A 19,105-nucleotide genomic window follows, 5' to 3' on the forward strand; every position below is an offset into this window, starting at 1 on the left:
TTCATACCTGTTAAGCTTTCCCACTTTTCGCCTCTCTGTACGATTTCAAGAAACGTGTCTTCCTTCTTCGATTTCGTTTTCTATACCAGACACTTTGCTACGTTGTTCGGGCGTTTGCTCGATATAGAACAGAACCTTCGTTATAAAAAGGCCACCATTCTTGCCGACATGAAACAGTCATTGTAGCGATACCAGCTTCGTTTACAGACTCTGCAAGGCATGGAAGAATTACATGATTGTCGACTTGTGTGCACGTGGACGCTACTTTCCAAACACCAGTATCTTTTCCTCGATGAATCCTCGATTCTCGTAATCACGCCATCGAAATGTTTAAAAATATTGTAGTCTATAGCCAGAAAATGAAATTGTAATAATTAAATATAAAATAAAAACAATAGATTTTTTCTCCGTGAATTTTTCTCTCCTTCCTTTGGCCACTGGTAGTTTCTTAAGTAGTTTAGTTCAATAATTCGTTTGGTTTAGAATATAATGCATCTGTGTTTCTTTAGGGAAAAACAAACAAATTTTCTTTCCATGGAACTGGTGGAAAGGAAAAATCGGACGTCGACGAGGTCCAAAACTAGATTTCACGACGGGAATCCTTCACTTTTTCAGTTCAACATCTCTAGTCAACTGGAATCAGAGAATCTCAACGAATTTCTTCAGTTTCTGGAATATTCAGATTCTACGCCATTCTATGCTATTTGAAGAAACGGATGACTCAGCTTTTCATAATAACCCACGTTCCTCCGAGAGAAGGGTACAAATAGAAAATGCATAACGGGCAGAAGATCTCTTTTTTCCTGGTAACAGATGCTTTAAATATTCATTTTTATTTTGGTCGTGCTATTTGCCATATGCAGATTAACCTTTGTGTACCTGTCTATCAAGACATAAAGATTTCCTTCCGGAACATGCCTTTTCAAATGGAAAAATAATCCAAGACTTTCACACTCTTGCTGACATTACTATAGTTCACAAGAGAGCTAACAGTAAGACACTTCGTAGACACGAATTCGAAAGTTATTCATTTGAGGTGTCTGCAGAATTTAATTCCTATTACCTTCGATTCCTTTCGATCGTCATTCACGGCACCTTATGACGATTTTCTGTTATATATCAGTCTACGTTTCCCAGATACTACTATTCCGATGTTCTCTTCTCTCCTTTCTATAATATATTCTTTAGTATTTGTATTCTATAAAAGAATACTCGATTGGTGTATTTGGTAAATAAAAGCTCAATATAAACAGGTACAGCATGTCTCAGACGTCTAAGACGTTTCAACTGCCGCCCACAGTTTCAGGGTCGTAATTCCTTCGCTCATCTCCCACTTATCCTCCCTTAATGACGAAATATTTTGTCGGTCCAAACATCGGACCGCAATTCAGATGATGACTGGCTGCAAATCAACGAAGATCTCAACAGACACGCGTCTTCCGATTACCTGGTTAAGCTCGTCACGGTGTCTGAGAGCACGTTCTCCTCTTTGTTCTCCTCGCACAACTCAAGCTTCGTGTCAAAGAGAAACATTCTCCGCACGAATACAGCGCGCAAGGTACAAACTTTCGTCTCTCCCCGCGCAGTGTCGTTGCTTTGATCGTCCCTTGCTTGGTGTAGCTTGCTCCCTTGACTTTCCTTCGTCTCCTCTTCTCCTCCTCCGTTCCTCTCGATACACTTAGCTCGTGTGTGTGCGTGCCCTTTTTTCTTTCCTTGGTTTATCATCAAAAATAAAGAAACAAATATTCTGGTGAATATGATGGGGAACGAACGAACGGAGGGCCTCTGGTTCCAGCACGGCGCTCGTGGTGCACGGAAATCGTCTCCTTTTTCCGGTTACGAGTGGCGCTGGACCACTTACGTAAAGTACCTCGCGAGCAGAACCAACGCCACCGGTACCATTGCCACTACTCTAGAGATGCTGGCACCACTGCCGATCGCGCACGTCTCATCCGTATATGACTCGCAGTACATCTGAAATCAAGCCATACCACGATCCGATTAAATATGTTATGGACCGTACAATTAACCATTCTAGCAATCCCTGACCATACTATTTTGATAACGAATATTTAAATTGAGAAAATTTATGGTATTTGATAATAGGCACTCCAGAAAATTCTATCGAGGAAATTGTAGAATTGGCCTCGTAGTTAATTAAAAATAGACGGCACTGTATGTGGAAAATTTATGAATACTTGAAACTGGACTAACAGGAAAATGATACAGTCACGGTTACAGAAATATATGACTACTCTCGAAGCAGTATTTTTTCACTCACTTCTTACTTCGAAGGTACCTACTAAAAATTTCAAAATAACGCAGACATTTAAAGATATCAGATACCACTACCAGATGTTGGATACCAAATTGTTGTTAAAACGATGCCAAAACTTAATTAATAGTGTTTAGATAATAAAAATATCGGACAAATAAATTCGGACACAGACGTTTTTCTCTTCGTTTGTTGTTACGGTGATGTTACAAAAATTCTGTTCTCCGGAGTGTTTACTATTTTAATCCGACGCTGGTCGGGCGTTTCATTTATATTTATCCATTCTAGGATGGTGACAGCAAAATTTTGTCATAAATTTTTAAAACAAAAAAATTATGAACAGCTTAAATGTGACGTCAATGGTCACCGTTTCTTGGCATGTAGCCATTCCGAAATTAAACGGTATATACAATTAGTAAAAAAGATTTGTGTTCGTCTAAGGTAATTTTCGAAATGGCAATTTCCTACCGTTACAACTTATTAACTTCACGGTTAAAGTGTAACAACACACTCGTGACTAATAGTAGCTGCGTATAACTTCTAAACAAAATTATTAATTCTAATATTACATGACAGTTCGTATCTCATAACGGTAATGACAGTTTCTCCCTAATAAGGAAGTCTCAAATATTTACCCTTAACATCGAACTCGACATTCTGGCATGTAACTGCTTTGTAAACTGAGCTGCTTCATCGCCACATTGTCGACGAACCGAATGTTGCGAGCAATCCAAATACTCCCTGAAGCCACTGAAACAGAAATACCCAACAGCTATCGTCAGTGCGTTCGATTATCGAACATGTTTCCTGTGTGTGTGTGTAGTTTACTTGACATTTAGTGATAAATTTAAATCACCAACGAATTTCTGTTACAAAATAAAAACATATTTACTAATAATTTTTATCTATCTGTAATGTTCACCTACGTATGCATGTACGGGGTGTTTGAAAATTATATGTCACGATTACCATAGCGTTATTCTACACCTCTGGATCGATGGAAGTCTGCAAAAGAAAGTCAACGCAAAATTGACGTTGACCTTGAAATTGAAAGTCATCGTTTTTTACTATTCTGTCGTATTCTACTCATCAGTGGGATAACAAATCTGAATGGAACCATGGGTCACGACTCAACCATTCTCTTGGAAAATTACGTTAAATTAGCATTCGGTCAAATGCAAGGTAAATAGCATCTATTGTCGCACGTAGATACCCCAGATACAGCATTATACAGGGTATTTCACGTAACTTGACCACCTTAAATATATCGCTTATTTTGTATGATAGAAAAAATATCAGGGGAGAAAAATATTCTGTTCGAAGGCGCCAATACGGTCATGGGCCGAATTTTTTTCTCAAGGTCATTTTTTTTTTTTCGAGATTTCAAGGTCATCGAATTTTTTTTAATGGGACTACATCTTTTCACTACAATACTCTTATAGCATATAAAAACAAAAATCCAACGAGGTACAATATGTTGACCTTCGCGTGACCTTTAGCAAAAAAATCATGAAATGTTTGTCAGTAAGCTCAGTACGCGTTCCAGGACGGTAAATGAAGGCGTAAAAAAATTATAGGTGTATTTGCAAAAAATTGAAGGTGGCCTTGAAAAATCATGAAAAAAAAAGGAGTTGACAAAAAATTTGCTATAATCACGTTAAAGCTCTCTTGAAACCATGCTATACCTGATAAAAACATTTTCGATCGGACTGCTAATAACAGAGTAAGCTCTACTGATCACGATTCGTATTATTCACCTTGTATAATGGTGTATCTGGGGTATCTACGTGCGACAACAGATGCTATTGACCTTGCATTTGATTGAAATAGGCAAGCACATTGCAAATAAACTGAATCCGTATGTCAATGAAACTTTAACATAATTTTGCAAGAGAACGGTTGGGTTGCAACCCATGGTTCGTTCAGATTTTTTATCGTCATGACGAATAGAATACGACACAATAATAAAAAAACTGTGACTATGAATTTCAAGGTCAAGGTCAATTTAGCGGTGACTTTTTGTTGCAAATCTCCACTGATACAAAGGTATAGAATAACGCTATGGTAGCCGTGACAGATCATTTTTAAACACCTAGTACAAGATCTGAGGAACATGAATGTTCCTAACGCATTGTATGCGGACTATCTTGCGTGTTTCACCTGGCATGGCGCGGATCATTTTTTGCGACTTGGCTGCTCCAGTCAAGGATTTCAAGAAGTCGCTCTAATTACTAATTTACTGTGAATTTTTATTTAATCTTTTTTTACTGTGCCCTCGTTATCTTACTCTCAAAATACACTGATTAGAAATACTAGATATTTTTTTAAGGGTACAATAATAAACACTAAATGTTAAATTGTTTAGTTCACAAAACGGTTTAAAAGGTTATTATTATTATTATTTTTTGTCCAAAACAATATATTTAAAACTTTAATATTATTATATGATATGGTACTGCTCAATTTGAATGATATATGAAACACGTAGTAGTACGTCTTCCGCAGACTATCAACAGTGTACGAAAAACATAATAATACATGTCCCGTATACAATGTGTTAATTGTAAGGAATACGATAGAATAACGTCTCATTAAATGCAGATGAAAATATGCTGGTATGGGTTTTAATTAACATTATTTGTTCGACTTCGTTCGTATTCTGCAAAAGTGTTTCATTTCAGCAAAGTATCCACGCTGGAAATTGTTTTTAAAGAAGCTGTATAAAATCTCCCGTTACGTAACAGATATTAATTAAAAGCACAATACGATATTTTTATCTCTCTCTTTTATAATTGTGGCTATTGCAAGAGTTTCTCGAACATAATGATCGGACCGAATAGGTTACATAGCCTGGTTTTCCTACTAAAGTCTGAAACTGAAATAAACTTCTTCGCGAAGGATAGAAAGTAGACTGATTTGAAGATGGATTTGCACGCTGTCGGTATAATATATATCAGATGTCCGCGGTGCTATAAATCGATGTCACAATGAGACGCACGTAATTCCGCCTTCTCTCGGAATAAAACCTTCCATCAGCGTTCTCGAATACCAGGCATCCGTCATTTATCAAACAGTAACAGATTGAACGGAGTAGATTTTTTCATTTCACGGTGGAGTTATATAAAAAGTAAATGTTCATGAACAATAATTCATAGATTTATATGATAGTAAAATACTTTCATGTGTAAAAGTTCAAAACAATTGCATCCTCGTAACGTCGACAGTGTTCAATAAATTAAACAAAAATGTTTAGCAAACATGAGGCAAAATACCAACTGGTTTAAAATTACAAGCAATTTTCTGCTTGACAATACAAATTTTTTTCGATGCGCTCACCATTTCAGGATGAAAGTGAATAAGTATTGTAAGATAATCTTACTGTATGTCTCTTGTTATACATATATCATAATATTGACGATTAAGGAATATTTATAGTTTTACAATTCCGTAATTCTACCACGTATACAACTAATTCTCATTTTCTATCAAGCAGCGCTGAACATATTTCGTTTATAAATTAAATATGAATATAATATGTATGATTCATAAAATTCTTATGTTTTGAGGAAGCATCTTTGTTTACACGCTGGTTGGGACGTTTCTATAATAAATTCCGTTTTCACTACGACAGAAATAGATGTTTTGTTGTAGGGCATCCTGTATTACACCCACAAGAATTAAATAATTTGAAACAGAAACGTTTGACATGCAGATTCCTACAGAGTATTCGAAAAAAGGTGAGAAATATTAAAAGTCATGTCAACTAGCCCATAAACAAAATTTCAAGTTCTGTTGGTTATCTAGTAGGTAATATAACGTTGCTTTATTGCTTGTTACAAAGTTGCTTAGTTTCCGATTGGACAGTATCTAATAGAAGAATCATGGAGCAAAATAAAAGAAGAACGGTTGAAAAAAGGTTTATAGTCCACGAGTTAAAATTTCAGGAGAAAACATAGCCGATCGTAAACAATGATATCAAAGATCGATATGTGTAGAGGAAGAAAAAGCGATGAAAAATGGAAGAATAATATTCGATGTGTGTTATAGCCGTGCTGCAGGGGAGCGTGCAGGACTATATTTCTCAGTGTGTGCTTTTTTTTCACAGAGTCGTGTAAACACAAAACAGGGGAGGTGGGCTTTTCACGCTGATGGTTATACAGAGAGCGTAATGACATTAGCTTATCTCCGTCACGGTGTATTGCAGCTTTTGAAATTGTGCATCACCCGGTAGAAAAAAAAAATTGCTACCAGGGAAAATCAAATATAGATCGAGATAGAAAAAAGAGGAACTATATCGGAGAGATAGAAGAGTAATTTATTAAACAAAAAAAAAGGAACACAACGCGAAGAAAGAAAAAATACAGTACAAGAGGTTGAAAAAATGAGAAACGAGTGGATAAATATCTCAAGGATAACAGGAAAGAAATAGAAAAATAGGGAATCAATTCAACCAAAAAATTCGCAATAGACAGCAGATCGCACGACACAGGGGAATCGGAAAATAGTGAAATGGGAAAAGGAAATCTGGAAAAAAGAAAAGAGACGAGGAAAAAGAGCTCGCATAGAGAGGATAGGGTGGAGAAGAGAAAGTGAGTAGAGCGAGAATGGCAATGGTTGAGCACACGAGAGGGAAAAAAAAGTTTCAAACACATTCACCGCGTATGAACACGCCATCGCTCCCTTAACACTCTTGTCGCGTAAATTCAATTACACCCTCTTCGTTGCGCATGCTCTTTTTACATTAAATTTTTGTGCACGTGCTATTACATTTAATGTTCTTAATGGAATAATTCGTTCAAAGGAATTGCTTTCAACCCGTAGCCGGTACATTTTCGATTCTTAACTCCCAACACGTTAAAAGTCCAACAGTCCGATTCCTATTATCCGGAATACTTTATACTGATTATTTCAAGCAGTTTAAACTTTCGTTAAATTTTACGTTTAAATTTGAGAGGCATGTGTGTATTTTACAATATATTACATATAATTAGTAAGAAAAAAGTACAGTAAGTAGGCATATACGTATCGATGAAGCATCCTTTAATGGAACTGAAATATCATAGGATATGTTTCAATTGTAATCGAAGTTTCTTGACAAATCTACGAAAAGGAAGCTATAGGAGTAATGAAAAATATTTTAGAAAATGTTAATATTCGTTCATTAATATGCTCACTCTAGTTATCAGATTTAAAAATACTTCACTTTTCCTGTTGCAAAAATGAAATCAGTTTTTACACTGCGAATAATATTCTCGGATAGGTTTTTAATTAAGTATAATAATCCCCCTTTTTCTGTAAATCCGCAGACTTACAAATAAAGCAAAGTGTTCTGGACAAATTATTTTTTTAATAGGAGTTCATTCGTTTTATTTTAATATTTTTATTTAATGACTTCAGGCTCGAAAATACAACAAAGAGGATATCTTTTGATTAAAGTTTTACCATGCACTTCTGTGAATCAACGAGTATCGATTATGGATTGTTTTATGCGTACGACAAACACTACGAAAAAGAACGACCGTTCGATGCACGAGGAAGGTTTGTACTCCTTGCTTACAGTTGTTAAATAATTATGTCCATGTTCTCTCTCTCTCTTTTTGTTTCGCGAAGCTTTTAATCGGCTTGACCAAGACGAAGTATCTATCAACTAACGTTACACACAGATACGACAAGAAAAGCACGGTGACTGCAACTTCTGAAGGTGCAACACAATGAAAACATCGTTATATCGCGGTAAGAACATTTCTAAATAAATGACTGTGCAGTAATATTCAAACAGGGAGGTGCTTCGAAAGTCTGGATGATGATTACAAAGTATCGATCTTCAATAAATGAATCCTTGGTACATTACGTATTAAAAAAAAATTAATTCGAAGGGGTTACTTAACCAAACATTTAATGCGATTATTGAGAACCTTTTAATCAAAGAAACTTACCGAATGTATAGGGTGTCTGTCAAAATAAAAAGAAATTAGTCTAATATTACAAAACCCCGCTTAAAAAAATTATTATTATCAAGACAACTTATATAGAGTATTTCGTGCCTGAAGACACCTCTGCTTGGGATTGCTCATACAAGTATAGACAGCTATTTTAGTGCTAGTAGTACTGTTGGGAGTACTTTATTGCTTTACACTGAATAATTTTTAATTAACAATTGTTCACTAAAAATGCACAAAAAATAAAACTTAACTTGTATAATTACAAAAAATACAGTTAAAGTCGTAAAATCGTCAACTTCTACAGGTGGCTCTAATAATAATTTGATAATTGAAATTATCAATTAAAACAATTAATTTCTTATTGAATTCTTATTGTTAACTGTTCTACGTAAGTAAACAATATAGTATCAGAGGAAAACATAGTTTCTAATAATTTCCCATATAAATTTAGTTTAGTTCATGGCAAAGTTAGGTTTTGAAGTCTTGCGATAGTCACAATATTCACCAGATATTTCCCCAATAAAAGATTACTTTTTGTGTTATCGGAAGCTCCTAGCAAGGGAACGTATTTTCTTGTCACACCGGTAAATGAAAAATCTTGTGTGTGTTCTATAGTCCACTTAGTTCTTATTAAAACTGAAAACCTGTAGGTGCCCCTTATTTTATTTAACCAAGATAATGGGCAATTAAAAATATTATATTAGGAATGTCAGAATTTCGATACACCAACTAGTGACGGAAAACAATGTTTAAATAGACAGGTTGAGAATTTTCAGTGTTTTTATATTTGTTGTGCTATGTAATGCTTTTAAATAAGTCGTATAATAGCAGTCATAATTATTTAAACAGTTATAAAAATGTACACTATGCAATTTTCTCCTAGAAAAAATAGAAATAAAATATACTGAAGTGTGTTCGGCTGTAACAGTCGTGCATGTAATAATAATACTGTTCTCTTTTACCATCTTCCACGGCAAAAGGAAACTTGGTGTAATTAAAAAATCAATTAAATCCAGAAAAATTAATGACCGTTTCAGTGCATGGGTGAAAGTTTTAAAAACGGGCAAAAATGTATCGTCGTCTATGAGAATATGCTCATTACACTTTACAATAGATGATTTTATCCCAACAAGTAAGTATTATTGTAATCATAAATAGAGTTGGACATAAAATTTATGATTTTTAGGAAGTCGTGTCGCAAATTTATCTGAATTATAAGTCATATCAATACTTCGTCCATGTTTTCACCACTAATTTCATGTGAATCATCTTTTAAATTTTTTGTCTGAAGATCTAAACGCAATGATTTCAATAACATCTTTTGTCATCTTCATTTAATCTTCCACAATTTAAAAGGTACCAACGATGAATTATATTTTTACCACCAATAAAATTTTTACTTTGGAATGTTGTACACACGAACTTACAAATTTCGTTTTTGGAAATTCTCATTGTTCTTCCAAATCAAATCAGAAACATCTGATTCAAATAATTTTAAAACTGTTTAAAGCTGCTGAGTATTTGTGGTGTTTGATCTGTAAGCAACTTATAAAGAAGGACCATGTATTTCATACACATTTCCCAGTATGTTATCCAATGGAAATTTTTTCCTCCATATTCAACGAAAATATAAAAAAACAAGTAACCAAGTTTTATACTATAATCAGAATTTTAACTAGCAATTAATACGTTTACAACGATAGTATTAAATGTTATAGTGTACCGTAACACCGTGAATCTGAACGCATCTATCGTGTTGTAAGGTCGATTGCGCGAAGTAACGATATTGAACGGTACACGTTATACAGGGTGTCAATAAATATTCACCAAGTTTCGTTTTCGAATTATTAAGTGTTGAAAATACGGGGGAAATTCGCGTGAAATACGGTTTGGCCTGATGCATCGCGATGAGTTATACTACTCGAACAGCTGATACCCAGTTGATACATGGGCTCGATCGATGACCTATTAGTGAAATAATGAATGAAATAAAATGAAATTATATGCAACCAACTCATGATACACTTGAGAGTGCTTCTCAAATAGAACAACCCGTTGCGTTAGACGTATTTAAAAAAAGGTAATAATAACTCGGAAAGGAAGTTCCAATTGACGGAAGATCCGAAGCTAACTGGATTTTACACTAAAAAAATTTCAGTATCTCGATATTTAACTATCAGAGCTGAGTATTCTTGTACAGCTAATGACGGGGAATGTCGTCAGTATTGTAATTACGTAAAAAGTTTTCGCCAAAAAGTAGAGCTAATTGGCTTTTGTACCAAGCCCTTCAATGGCACTATTATTCTATTTCATTCAAGTTGAGATGAGTCACTTGTATTTATTCCACCGAGCACGAGTATATTTGACAGAATTTTATACGAAGAAAATATTCCCATTATGACAAGAAAACCGTTTTAGGAAACAATGACTGTTGCTTACCAGCAGATGTAGTGATTCCAAGATCCGTCCACAATCGTGGCATTCCTTCTTTCAATTTCCTGGGTGATTCTCTCATACTTTTTGTTACAAAGATTGTGTCGTGGTGAATCATTTTGCATGCATTGCGCGTGTTTCAGGAACTCTGGAAAGAAAAGTAAAAACCGACTAATGAAATTTCTGGGTCGAGGACATAGCGCTTGAAAATATAAAATTACATTGTTTCGATTTATGAGTATTTGAGTAAATTTGACGATGATTTGAGAATATATTTTTGTCTATTACTGTCTAACAACCGTTTGCCCACGTATTACAGCCAAGGACAGATGTTGAAGTCAATTTTATTAAAACTATAAATTCTACTAAATTTCTTCATCTCTTCATAAGAATATTATAGATTGACCATTAAAAATTTTCATTCCATTAGGAACAGAACATATAACCCTATATTTCGTCTTATTTTCTTAATATAAACATTAATAATTCGTTGGTAATACATTCACAAGGGTAAAAATATAATAGAATTAAAACTGAATAGATTAATGAAACTCTTAAAAGGAACTATGTAAAAAAGTTTTTTTATCTATACGGTAAATACAGTTGCTTCGAATATTTTTAAGTCACATTTAAAAGCAATTGTATAATTGATTTGCGTTACTTAGTATAAAAACAAAAAAACTCTGAACATCCCGAAGATGATTAGTTAACTAAAGAAGTCAGAAATAACATGTTTTCCAAACGTTGTACATATTTTATGCCTGGACGAACCGCCCAAATGATATTATACTTCAATGATATTTGACAAATGCATCCAGTCACTCTTTATATTGTTTTTTGCGTTCAGAACTGATCGTTTCAGCGTAAACCTGTTACTAACTGAGACGCTCAAAAAATTAGTTGGGCAATTCCTGTTCCTACAAATTTCGTTAATTTATCATACTTCTATATTTACTGTTATAATTAGATAATGTACTACATAATTCTTATTTGTTCAAGATCATTCAAATGTAAAATATTATAAGTTCTTGTTACTTTTTAGTGCATGGACTGGGATCAGATTAATTTCAGAATGGGTCAATTTCACGGAATTCCGCGGTAGTTAATTCGTTCGTCGTTAAATGATAAAAGCTTCGATGATCATAACAACATATAACCAGAACCAATCTGGCGTCTAATTTTAAGCTAACATAAATCAACCACCATGCTCCGAGTCAATTATGCGATATGGAACCACGGAAACACGAAAGACTGTACCCCCATATATGTTCACACATCGATTTTCGATACACAGGTTTCGTTTCGGTGGGCAGCCCGGTTTACATTAAAAATCACAGAATTAGGCGTGCTACGATTACGGAGTGGTAGCGCGAATTTCGAACGCAGAAGCAACGAATAATCTTGGCCCGTTTGGTAGTGATAATAATCGTGGGTAGAGGGCTGATTACGACTTGCGTTGCCGGTATTGCTCTGAACACTAGGTTTACGGGCACTTATCGTGTAGGTATCTCCACGGCACGCATCAACGAACCCGCAGATTTTCTTTAAAACACAACTTATTTTATATAATACACAATTTATGATCTCTGAAATTAATGCATAGCTATAGAGATAGGTATAGCACATAGAGAATTTCGAGGTTAGAAAGCATTCGAAATGCGTCAAAATGACGCGTCCCGTAAACCTAGTGTTAACCAGGCGCTAATCGCGTAATCCATTTCGAGATAGTAGTGTGGATCGATCAGTGACGTGCCAGACGGACCAACACGACTCGATGACCACTCGACTGAATGCAATAACACACTCTGTTCTCCAGGGACTGAAACACTGTTGCACCGTATTTTAGTTCGTCCCACACAGCATGAATTTGCTGTATTGTCTTCTTTTATTTGGATTTGTACACGGTGTTCACGGAGTTACTAGCCAGCATTTTTATCGTAAAGGATCCTATATACATATATATATGTATACGGATGTTCCGTCGTAGACCAGGAACGACGGCTTATTTATTACAGTGAAACACTGATTATTGCCCCAACTAGTAGGAAGGCACATTCATATCGATAACCGGCTTTTGGATCATTTTTCCAGGAAAACCGAAGTTGCAAATATGTGTATGTTAGCGTTGATTCTTTTATCAAAGAAGATGCACGTGGTGTAGGCTTCTTGAGAAGAGATTGTATCGCCGATTGTCGGAACCTTAAATATGTATGTCGTCGATGTTTAAAATGTCAAAAATAAAAAAAATTAATCAAGATTAAAATAGACAAGTACAATACATATTATCATATTAAAGTACAGCGAGTAAGTATGAAAATGAGTCCCGAATATACGAATTCCCGTAACTGTTCCAGAATTTAGATGAATCTCAGTGTAATTGAGCAAATAAATGAACGTCACACGCAAGAATGCATTATTCAGTTTTCAGAAATGCGATGTCCTCGCGGCAAGGTTGAAACGTAGGAAATGAAGGGAACGAGCTGGAATGAAAATACGAAATTGCATAAAGAATAACAAATTCCGGTAAAAGTGACAAAGGGCATATTTTTCCACAATGAAACGATATGATTTTATCGTCCGACTAGTACGTCATAGCAAACGCATTTCGTACAATCATTAACAGACATATCTACATACATATGTACGTCTACAGGATTGTGCATAATCTGTGTGAAATCCATTCGCCATTCGAGTCAATAATGCAACTAGCACTTTAGAGAGATTAGACGCACACCATGGATTATTCCCAGAGTGGATTGTTAGTCTTCTTCTTTTATGTGTCACAGTTCTTAAATCGATAGCTTAAAAGCTACGAGCGGTCAACCTGCGTTATCAGTCTTTCTTGAAATATCAATGCGGTTAAAATAAATTCACGCACTGCGTCACCAATTGTTATTTTTATTATCAACTGTCTGAGTAGTAGTGGTAAACTACTGTTTACACTCACGACTTTATATTTCTGAGAAACTATGTATTCACGGCTACTCTGTACAGTTTCTTCAAAATGCATGTAACGCATTGTGTGATTCCCATGATAATGGTATTAGTTATTTGCGAAGAATAATGAGGAATGAATAAATAAATAAAATTGAAATTCCCCATATTCATTACTGTATCGTCATAAGAGTTTTAATACTGATTAATTGAATTTTGTTATGAAGTTTTTATGGCCAACAAAATTTAATTTAATTTAAAAATTTTAAGTTCTCAATTTTTAATTTAATTTAAAAAATTTAATTATTCGTCCTCTCATTAATTTTAATGATGCATAGCGCGGGATTTTTTTTATGTAATTATGTGTAGGTAATTGGTGACGGTATGTTAATCAAATCAAAAGTATACAAATTTTATTCTTTAATTATGGATAACTAACATATATTATGTTTGTAACTACATGCGGTATGTTTATACAGAATAATTATGTCATTAAATTTTCATTTCCATATTATAAAATAATCTGCATAAGCATTAAACTTATAACGAGAAAGAGTAGGTATAACTTACTAAATTTTGCATGAAAGTATAATTAAAATTTGTCGTCAATATACACTAAGTGTACTACATATATCTTTTATAATTACTCCCAAATTGAATATGGTACCTAACCCAAGTTGAATATGTACAACAATTCATTGAAAAGTGTAACTATGACAAAATGTATTACAAAAAAACGAAAGCTCTTTTTATAGCACTTTTCCGAAGCTTTTTTGGGCGCTTATAAGTCTGATGATTCGATTTCGTGCAATTTCTTATTTATATCTGTTTTATAAATTGTAACGAAAGATACTCTGCAATGAATCCTTTATCTAAAGCAGAACGAATTCCTACGATCTTCGTAATTTCGATAGAATTTGAAATATCGACGTTTAACGAACAGAGGTCAACCATAGGCTATTTCACTGAATGACGTATTCTGCACTCTCGATATTACCAGAACATCGTGGCTGTTTCCGTTTCTGGATCAGAATGGATTCAAGACGCTTCGAGTTCCGTAACTGGTAAACCGCAAATATCCGACTGTGAATTAGATTAATTATAGATTACGCGATTATTACATAAGGTGCTTCAACGTACGTGGTCTGACTTAAACGTAGATCATAATTAATCTTTTGCAAAAGAAAAGCATTATGTCTGAAGAAAATACTGTTTTTATTGATTTTCCATTAAAAATATTAATAGTTGAATGTATTTTATTATAAGCTACCTTGCTGACTGAGAACCTGATTTTCTAGTCTATAGGGATATCGCGATTATTGACTGATTGTGCATCCACGATTATTGTCCAGGCGTCATCCACAACAATGGCGGGGGGGGGGGCGTGGAACTGGGCAAGCGCATACTTTGTTGCCCCAGCGCGACGAGGCGGCTTCCTATTCACGAGCCGACGACTGAACGTTGGGAACCCACAAAAAGGTTACCTTCCCGTGTATCGGTGCGACGATACTAACACAACGATAAAACGTTTGTACAGCGGCATATGTCGCTTTAAGGGCATGGAAATTCTTCCACATTTTATAGCAAAAATGGAGGAGGTAGTAGGGGAGAGTTACCTATTTTGGAACACTTTTTTATTTTTCTCTCTTACACGAGCATAGAACATCAAGAAAGACAAGCATTATACGTAGATTGTATGGTGTATTGGTCGTTTTGAAACAATGTGTGATAAGAGTAATATCTTAAAAAAACTAAACTAACGACTTCGGTCCATTCCAGGCAACTGGTTTCCTAATTTGGACCAGTGGTTTCCTACACTGGACCGCTCCTAAAAACCAATAAAATTAAATCTACAATTTTAAAAAAACTGTTCAGGACATTGAAAAAAGTAGAAACAGTAAGAAAAAAGTATCGTACGGTGCACGTGGTGCATTAGTACGTTTTTTTAATGGGTTTCACATTTGAATCTGAAGAAAAAGAAAAATTTAACAGGAAAAAACCTTTTTAGTATACTTTGACCTATTCTTGAAGTATTTTTATACAGGATATAGATTGTATCCTAGAATACGCCAGTCCAATTTAGGCAACTAGCAGTGGTCCAATATTAGGCAACTTATAGGTTGCACCAGAAAAATATATTTTGAATTTACTTTAATGAAATTCACTTGAAATAGCACGAAAAATAATGATCACGCACCACGTAATTCTATATCTCGACGACGTGAAACGACAAACATATTAATTACCTGTTTCACTGTTTTCGCACATTTTATTTCCGCTCCTTAAATCAATATACCCAACGGAAAATCTGTAAATATATTTCTTTATAGAGATACACAAATGGTCCAATCTACGAGCCGGTCCAATATAGGCAATTCTCCCCTATATAAATGTACCAAATATACATTCACCAATAAATTTCCCCACTGCTTTAAAATACACCATCATAGTATAAAAACCACCTACATGGATAAACAGATTATTATATTGTGGATGCTCAATACACTGAATTTGAAACGCAATTCTAGCAATTGCTATATCGTTCGTGATTTGTATGTACGGTTGCTGACATTTCACAGTAATCTTTTGTCTTTGAACCATTGTTCCAAGAACAACATTTGTATTTGTTGGTGACACATTGATTGGCGTGAGGTAAAATATTGTTTGCTTTAAACTATCATCTTGTACAATGTGACTATTAAAGCCAACCCACAAAGGTATACTATTTATTTTGAAAACGTGAGATATTATCCAGAGAATATCCAACTGCTTTATCAAATTTAAAGTAATTGGAGTAATTTTGTGTAAATCATAATTAATTGCTAACAAATGTTCAATAATTTTTGGCTCTTTAGCACATGGTAATAATTCAGGAACAATAACGTGAAAGGTTCTGCTTCTTTTAGAAGTTGAACCTGCACTATCACAACTATCCTCATTTTGAAATAAATGAGGAATATTTTCTGTATCCAAGTTCTGATATATGATGCATAACTGCAGCAGTGGCCGTATTTATTTATAATATCAATAACTCTCCGACTCCTTGTAATACTTTTTGAAGTAATTACCAAAATAATATGCTTTGAAGTTATAATTTTTCCGTGGGTAATTGCATAAATTACATCTTGTGAAATAGAATTTATTCTCCGTGGACGTTTCGAACCTTGTACAGTCTGCCGATCACTGCCGCAAATAGATGTTCGTAAAAACTTTGTAATTTCGTTTGGCGTGTTGCATTCTCCAGCAATTAAATCTGTACTTCTTAAGTTGACAGGTAAAGGCTTTTTATTAATTACAAGAACTGTTTTTCTTAAAATAAGAGCACAACACTGTAATAATTCTGATTCTTCCATGTTTAAAAACTTTACTTCATTGATAACACCTTCGTGTATTGGTGTGACAATTTTTTTGTTACGCATAATAATTATTTTTCTTTATTAGCGAAAAGTTCTTTCAATACTTTTTCCAAATGCTGAGATGTAAAAATATTTCCAAAAGATTCATTTTTCTCAAACAAAAGTGTTTGCATATAACAATCGCACGAAGTTACCAGAAGTTTAAAAAAAAATAATTTTCATGTTTTATTATACTTTCTTCTATAAAATTACTCACTTTTTTGAGCTTCATATGCCAATCTGTGTTTTTCGTCTCAGCTACTGATTTAGATATATCTGCATAATTTAGTCTACAGATATTATGGTAGTTTATTGTTTTGTTTACTCTTGAACTGACACTATCAATTTTTTCTAGTATCCTATTGTCATTCAAAGTGTTTGCTTGAGTTTTTAATGACTCTAAAATAGCATGTTCTTTAGAAGTATACAGTTTCTGTGGTTTATCGTAGTGATTTTTACGATTTTTATTGCAAAATAAACACAGACCTGTGTGTTGCTCCATTTCAACGGTTTGAAACGAATCACTTGACTCCATTCTTGACACTGTTTCATCACTTTGAGCGAGACTATGTATAGAAGATTGTTCTGCTGATGCTGATTGACTTGATGATCCTTCTTTCAGAGTATATTTTTACATAACTGCTGTAAACCTTTTATAGCACAAAATGTGGTATCTTTAACTTTCATTAACATGTAGTATATTACATAGTATTTCAATTTATGTATAACAAGGATTTCTAAAACTTCTCTACGTTTTTGCAATGTATCTGTTGCGAATGAAGTAATATTACCACTTATATTACAAATAACACACACTGCTGAAAGAGCCATTGTTATGTAGGATAGCTCAAGATGACTTCAACTTTGCAGTGTGAAAAACTAAGAATAACAAACTTTATTTTAACAATAACAACGGAACGATTTAGGAACTATTAGGAAATCAACAATTAAAAAAAACAAAACCGTCACGTAGCGGAGACAATAAACGGTTCGACGGTTAACCAAGTTGTGCCAATTTTCATCGTCTTATTTTCTTAGTCACATCTCTGCTTTTTTCGAACGTTTTCCAGAAAAAAGAGAAAGTTCTTCTCAAACCTACTCTGAATCTCTGCGATGCAGATGTTATGCCCTGCTACGCAAAAGTCAAGGCAGACGATCAGCGTCCGTTACAGTTAATATTACTTCATATTTCTTCTATAATGCCCTATATTGTTTCTATAAAATTCTTCCTTAAAAGGGTAAAGAGACTGCGACTAACTCTCTCAATGACAATTACTCTTTCCTTCTCTTCTGGTATGTCATGGACTATGTATATACATACATACATTACTAATAATGTATACAACTAGGAAACAAAAGTTCAGGTCTTTCGAAATGATGTATGTACACCGATAATTTATACTATCAAAATAATCGTATGGTCTTAACAACGAAAGTTTTGTCCGTTATAAAATATACACATTACTAATAATCTATAAACTAATAAACAAAACTTCAGCCATTTAAATATGACGTTTTTACCTCTTGATATTTGACACCTTTAAGGCGCACACCCCTGCCAAGCGCAATTTTTCGACCAGCCAGATTGGCGGTTTTGTGACTGGCATCACTGCCTGAATCGTGTAAGGTAAATAATTTGCATTTGGAAGTAATGTTAGAATTTTCGTAACCAGCTCTTAGACTATATTGTGTTCGGGTCTATGTCTTTTCATTTACCATCTTATTGGATATAGACTTATTGACGGTGTTTATTTTTATGCATATTTTAACATTCTGTACGAATTTTGATATAAATTGATTACATTCGAGTGAAATCAAAATTGACCCGTATCGTGGAAATGGTTAGAATGGTATATCAAAGCAAGTAACTCTAAACTTTATACGTATACCGGCAACGCTTTGTCGGTAATTTCAAAAGTGTAGCATTTCATCCATTCGATGAATTGTCACTTGTTTCCAATCCACGTCGCAATTCGTCAATTTTGATGAATTCGTCACGAAGCATTCGAATTGATCGGTAATTTCGGTAGTTCCTTTATAATTATCTACCAGCCTACATATTGTGTAAAATGTGTGAAACCGATTTTGAATATTAGTCAGATTCTACGAATGATAATTCACCAATA

The 19,105-nt window shown here is 34.3% G+C and overlaps 1 protein-coding gene across 1 annotated transcript in view; it reads right to left on the reverse strand.

Annotated features, from left to right (window-relative positions):
* Nucleotides 1–845: 845 nt before the first annotated feature.
* Nucleotides 846–19,105, reverse strand: part of LOC107190138 — a 62,286-nt gene continuing 44,026 nt past the window's right edge. Inside the window, exons 4-6 of the mRNA XM_015578893.1 lie at nt 10,657–10,798; nt 2,911–3,025; nt 846–1,974 (exon numbers count right to left, since the gene is read on the reverse strand). Coding sequence (XP_015434379.1) covers nt 1,858–1,974; nt 2,911–3,025; nt 10,657–10,798 — 374 coding nt within the window. The 3' untranslated portion in view covers nt 846–1,857. The remainder of the gene's footprint in view (nt 1,975–2,910; nt 3,026–10,656; nt 10,799–19,105) is intronic.

This window comes from Dufourea novaeangliae, unplaced genomic scaffold (assembly GCF_001272555.1).
Source record: "Dufourea novaeangliae isolate 0120121106 unplaced genomic scaffold, ASM127255v1 scaffold11, whole genome shotgun sequence".
Lineage (NCBI taxonomy): Eukaryota > Metazoa > Arthropoda > Insecta > Hymenoptera > Halictidae > Dufourea > Dufourea novaeangliae.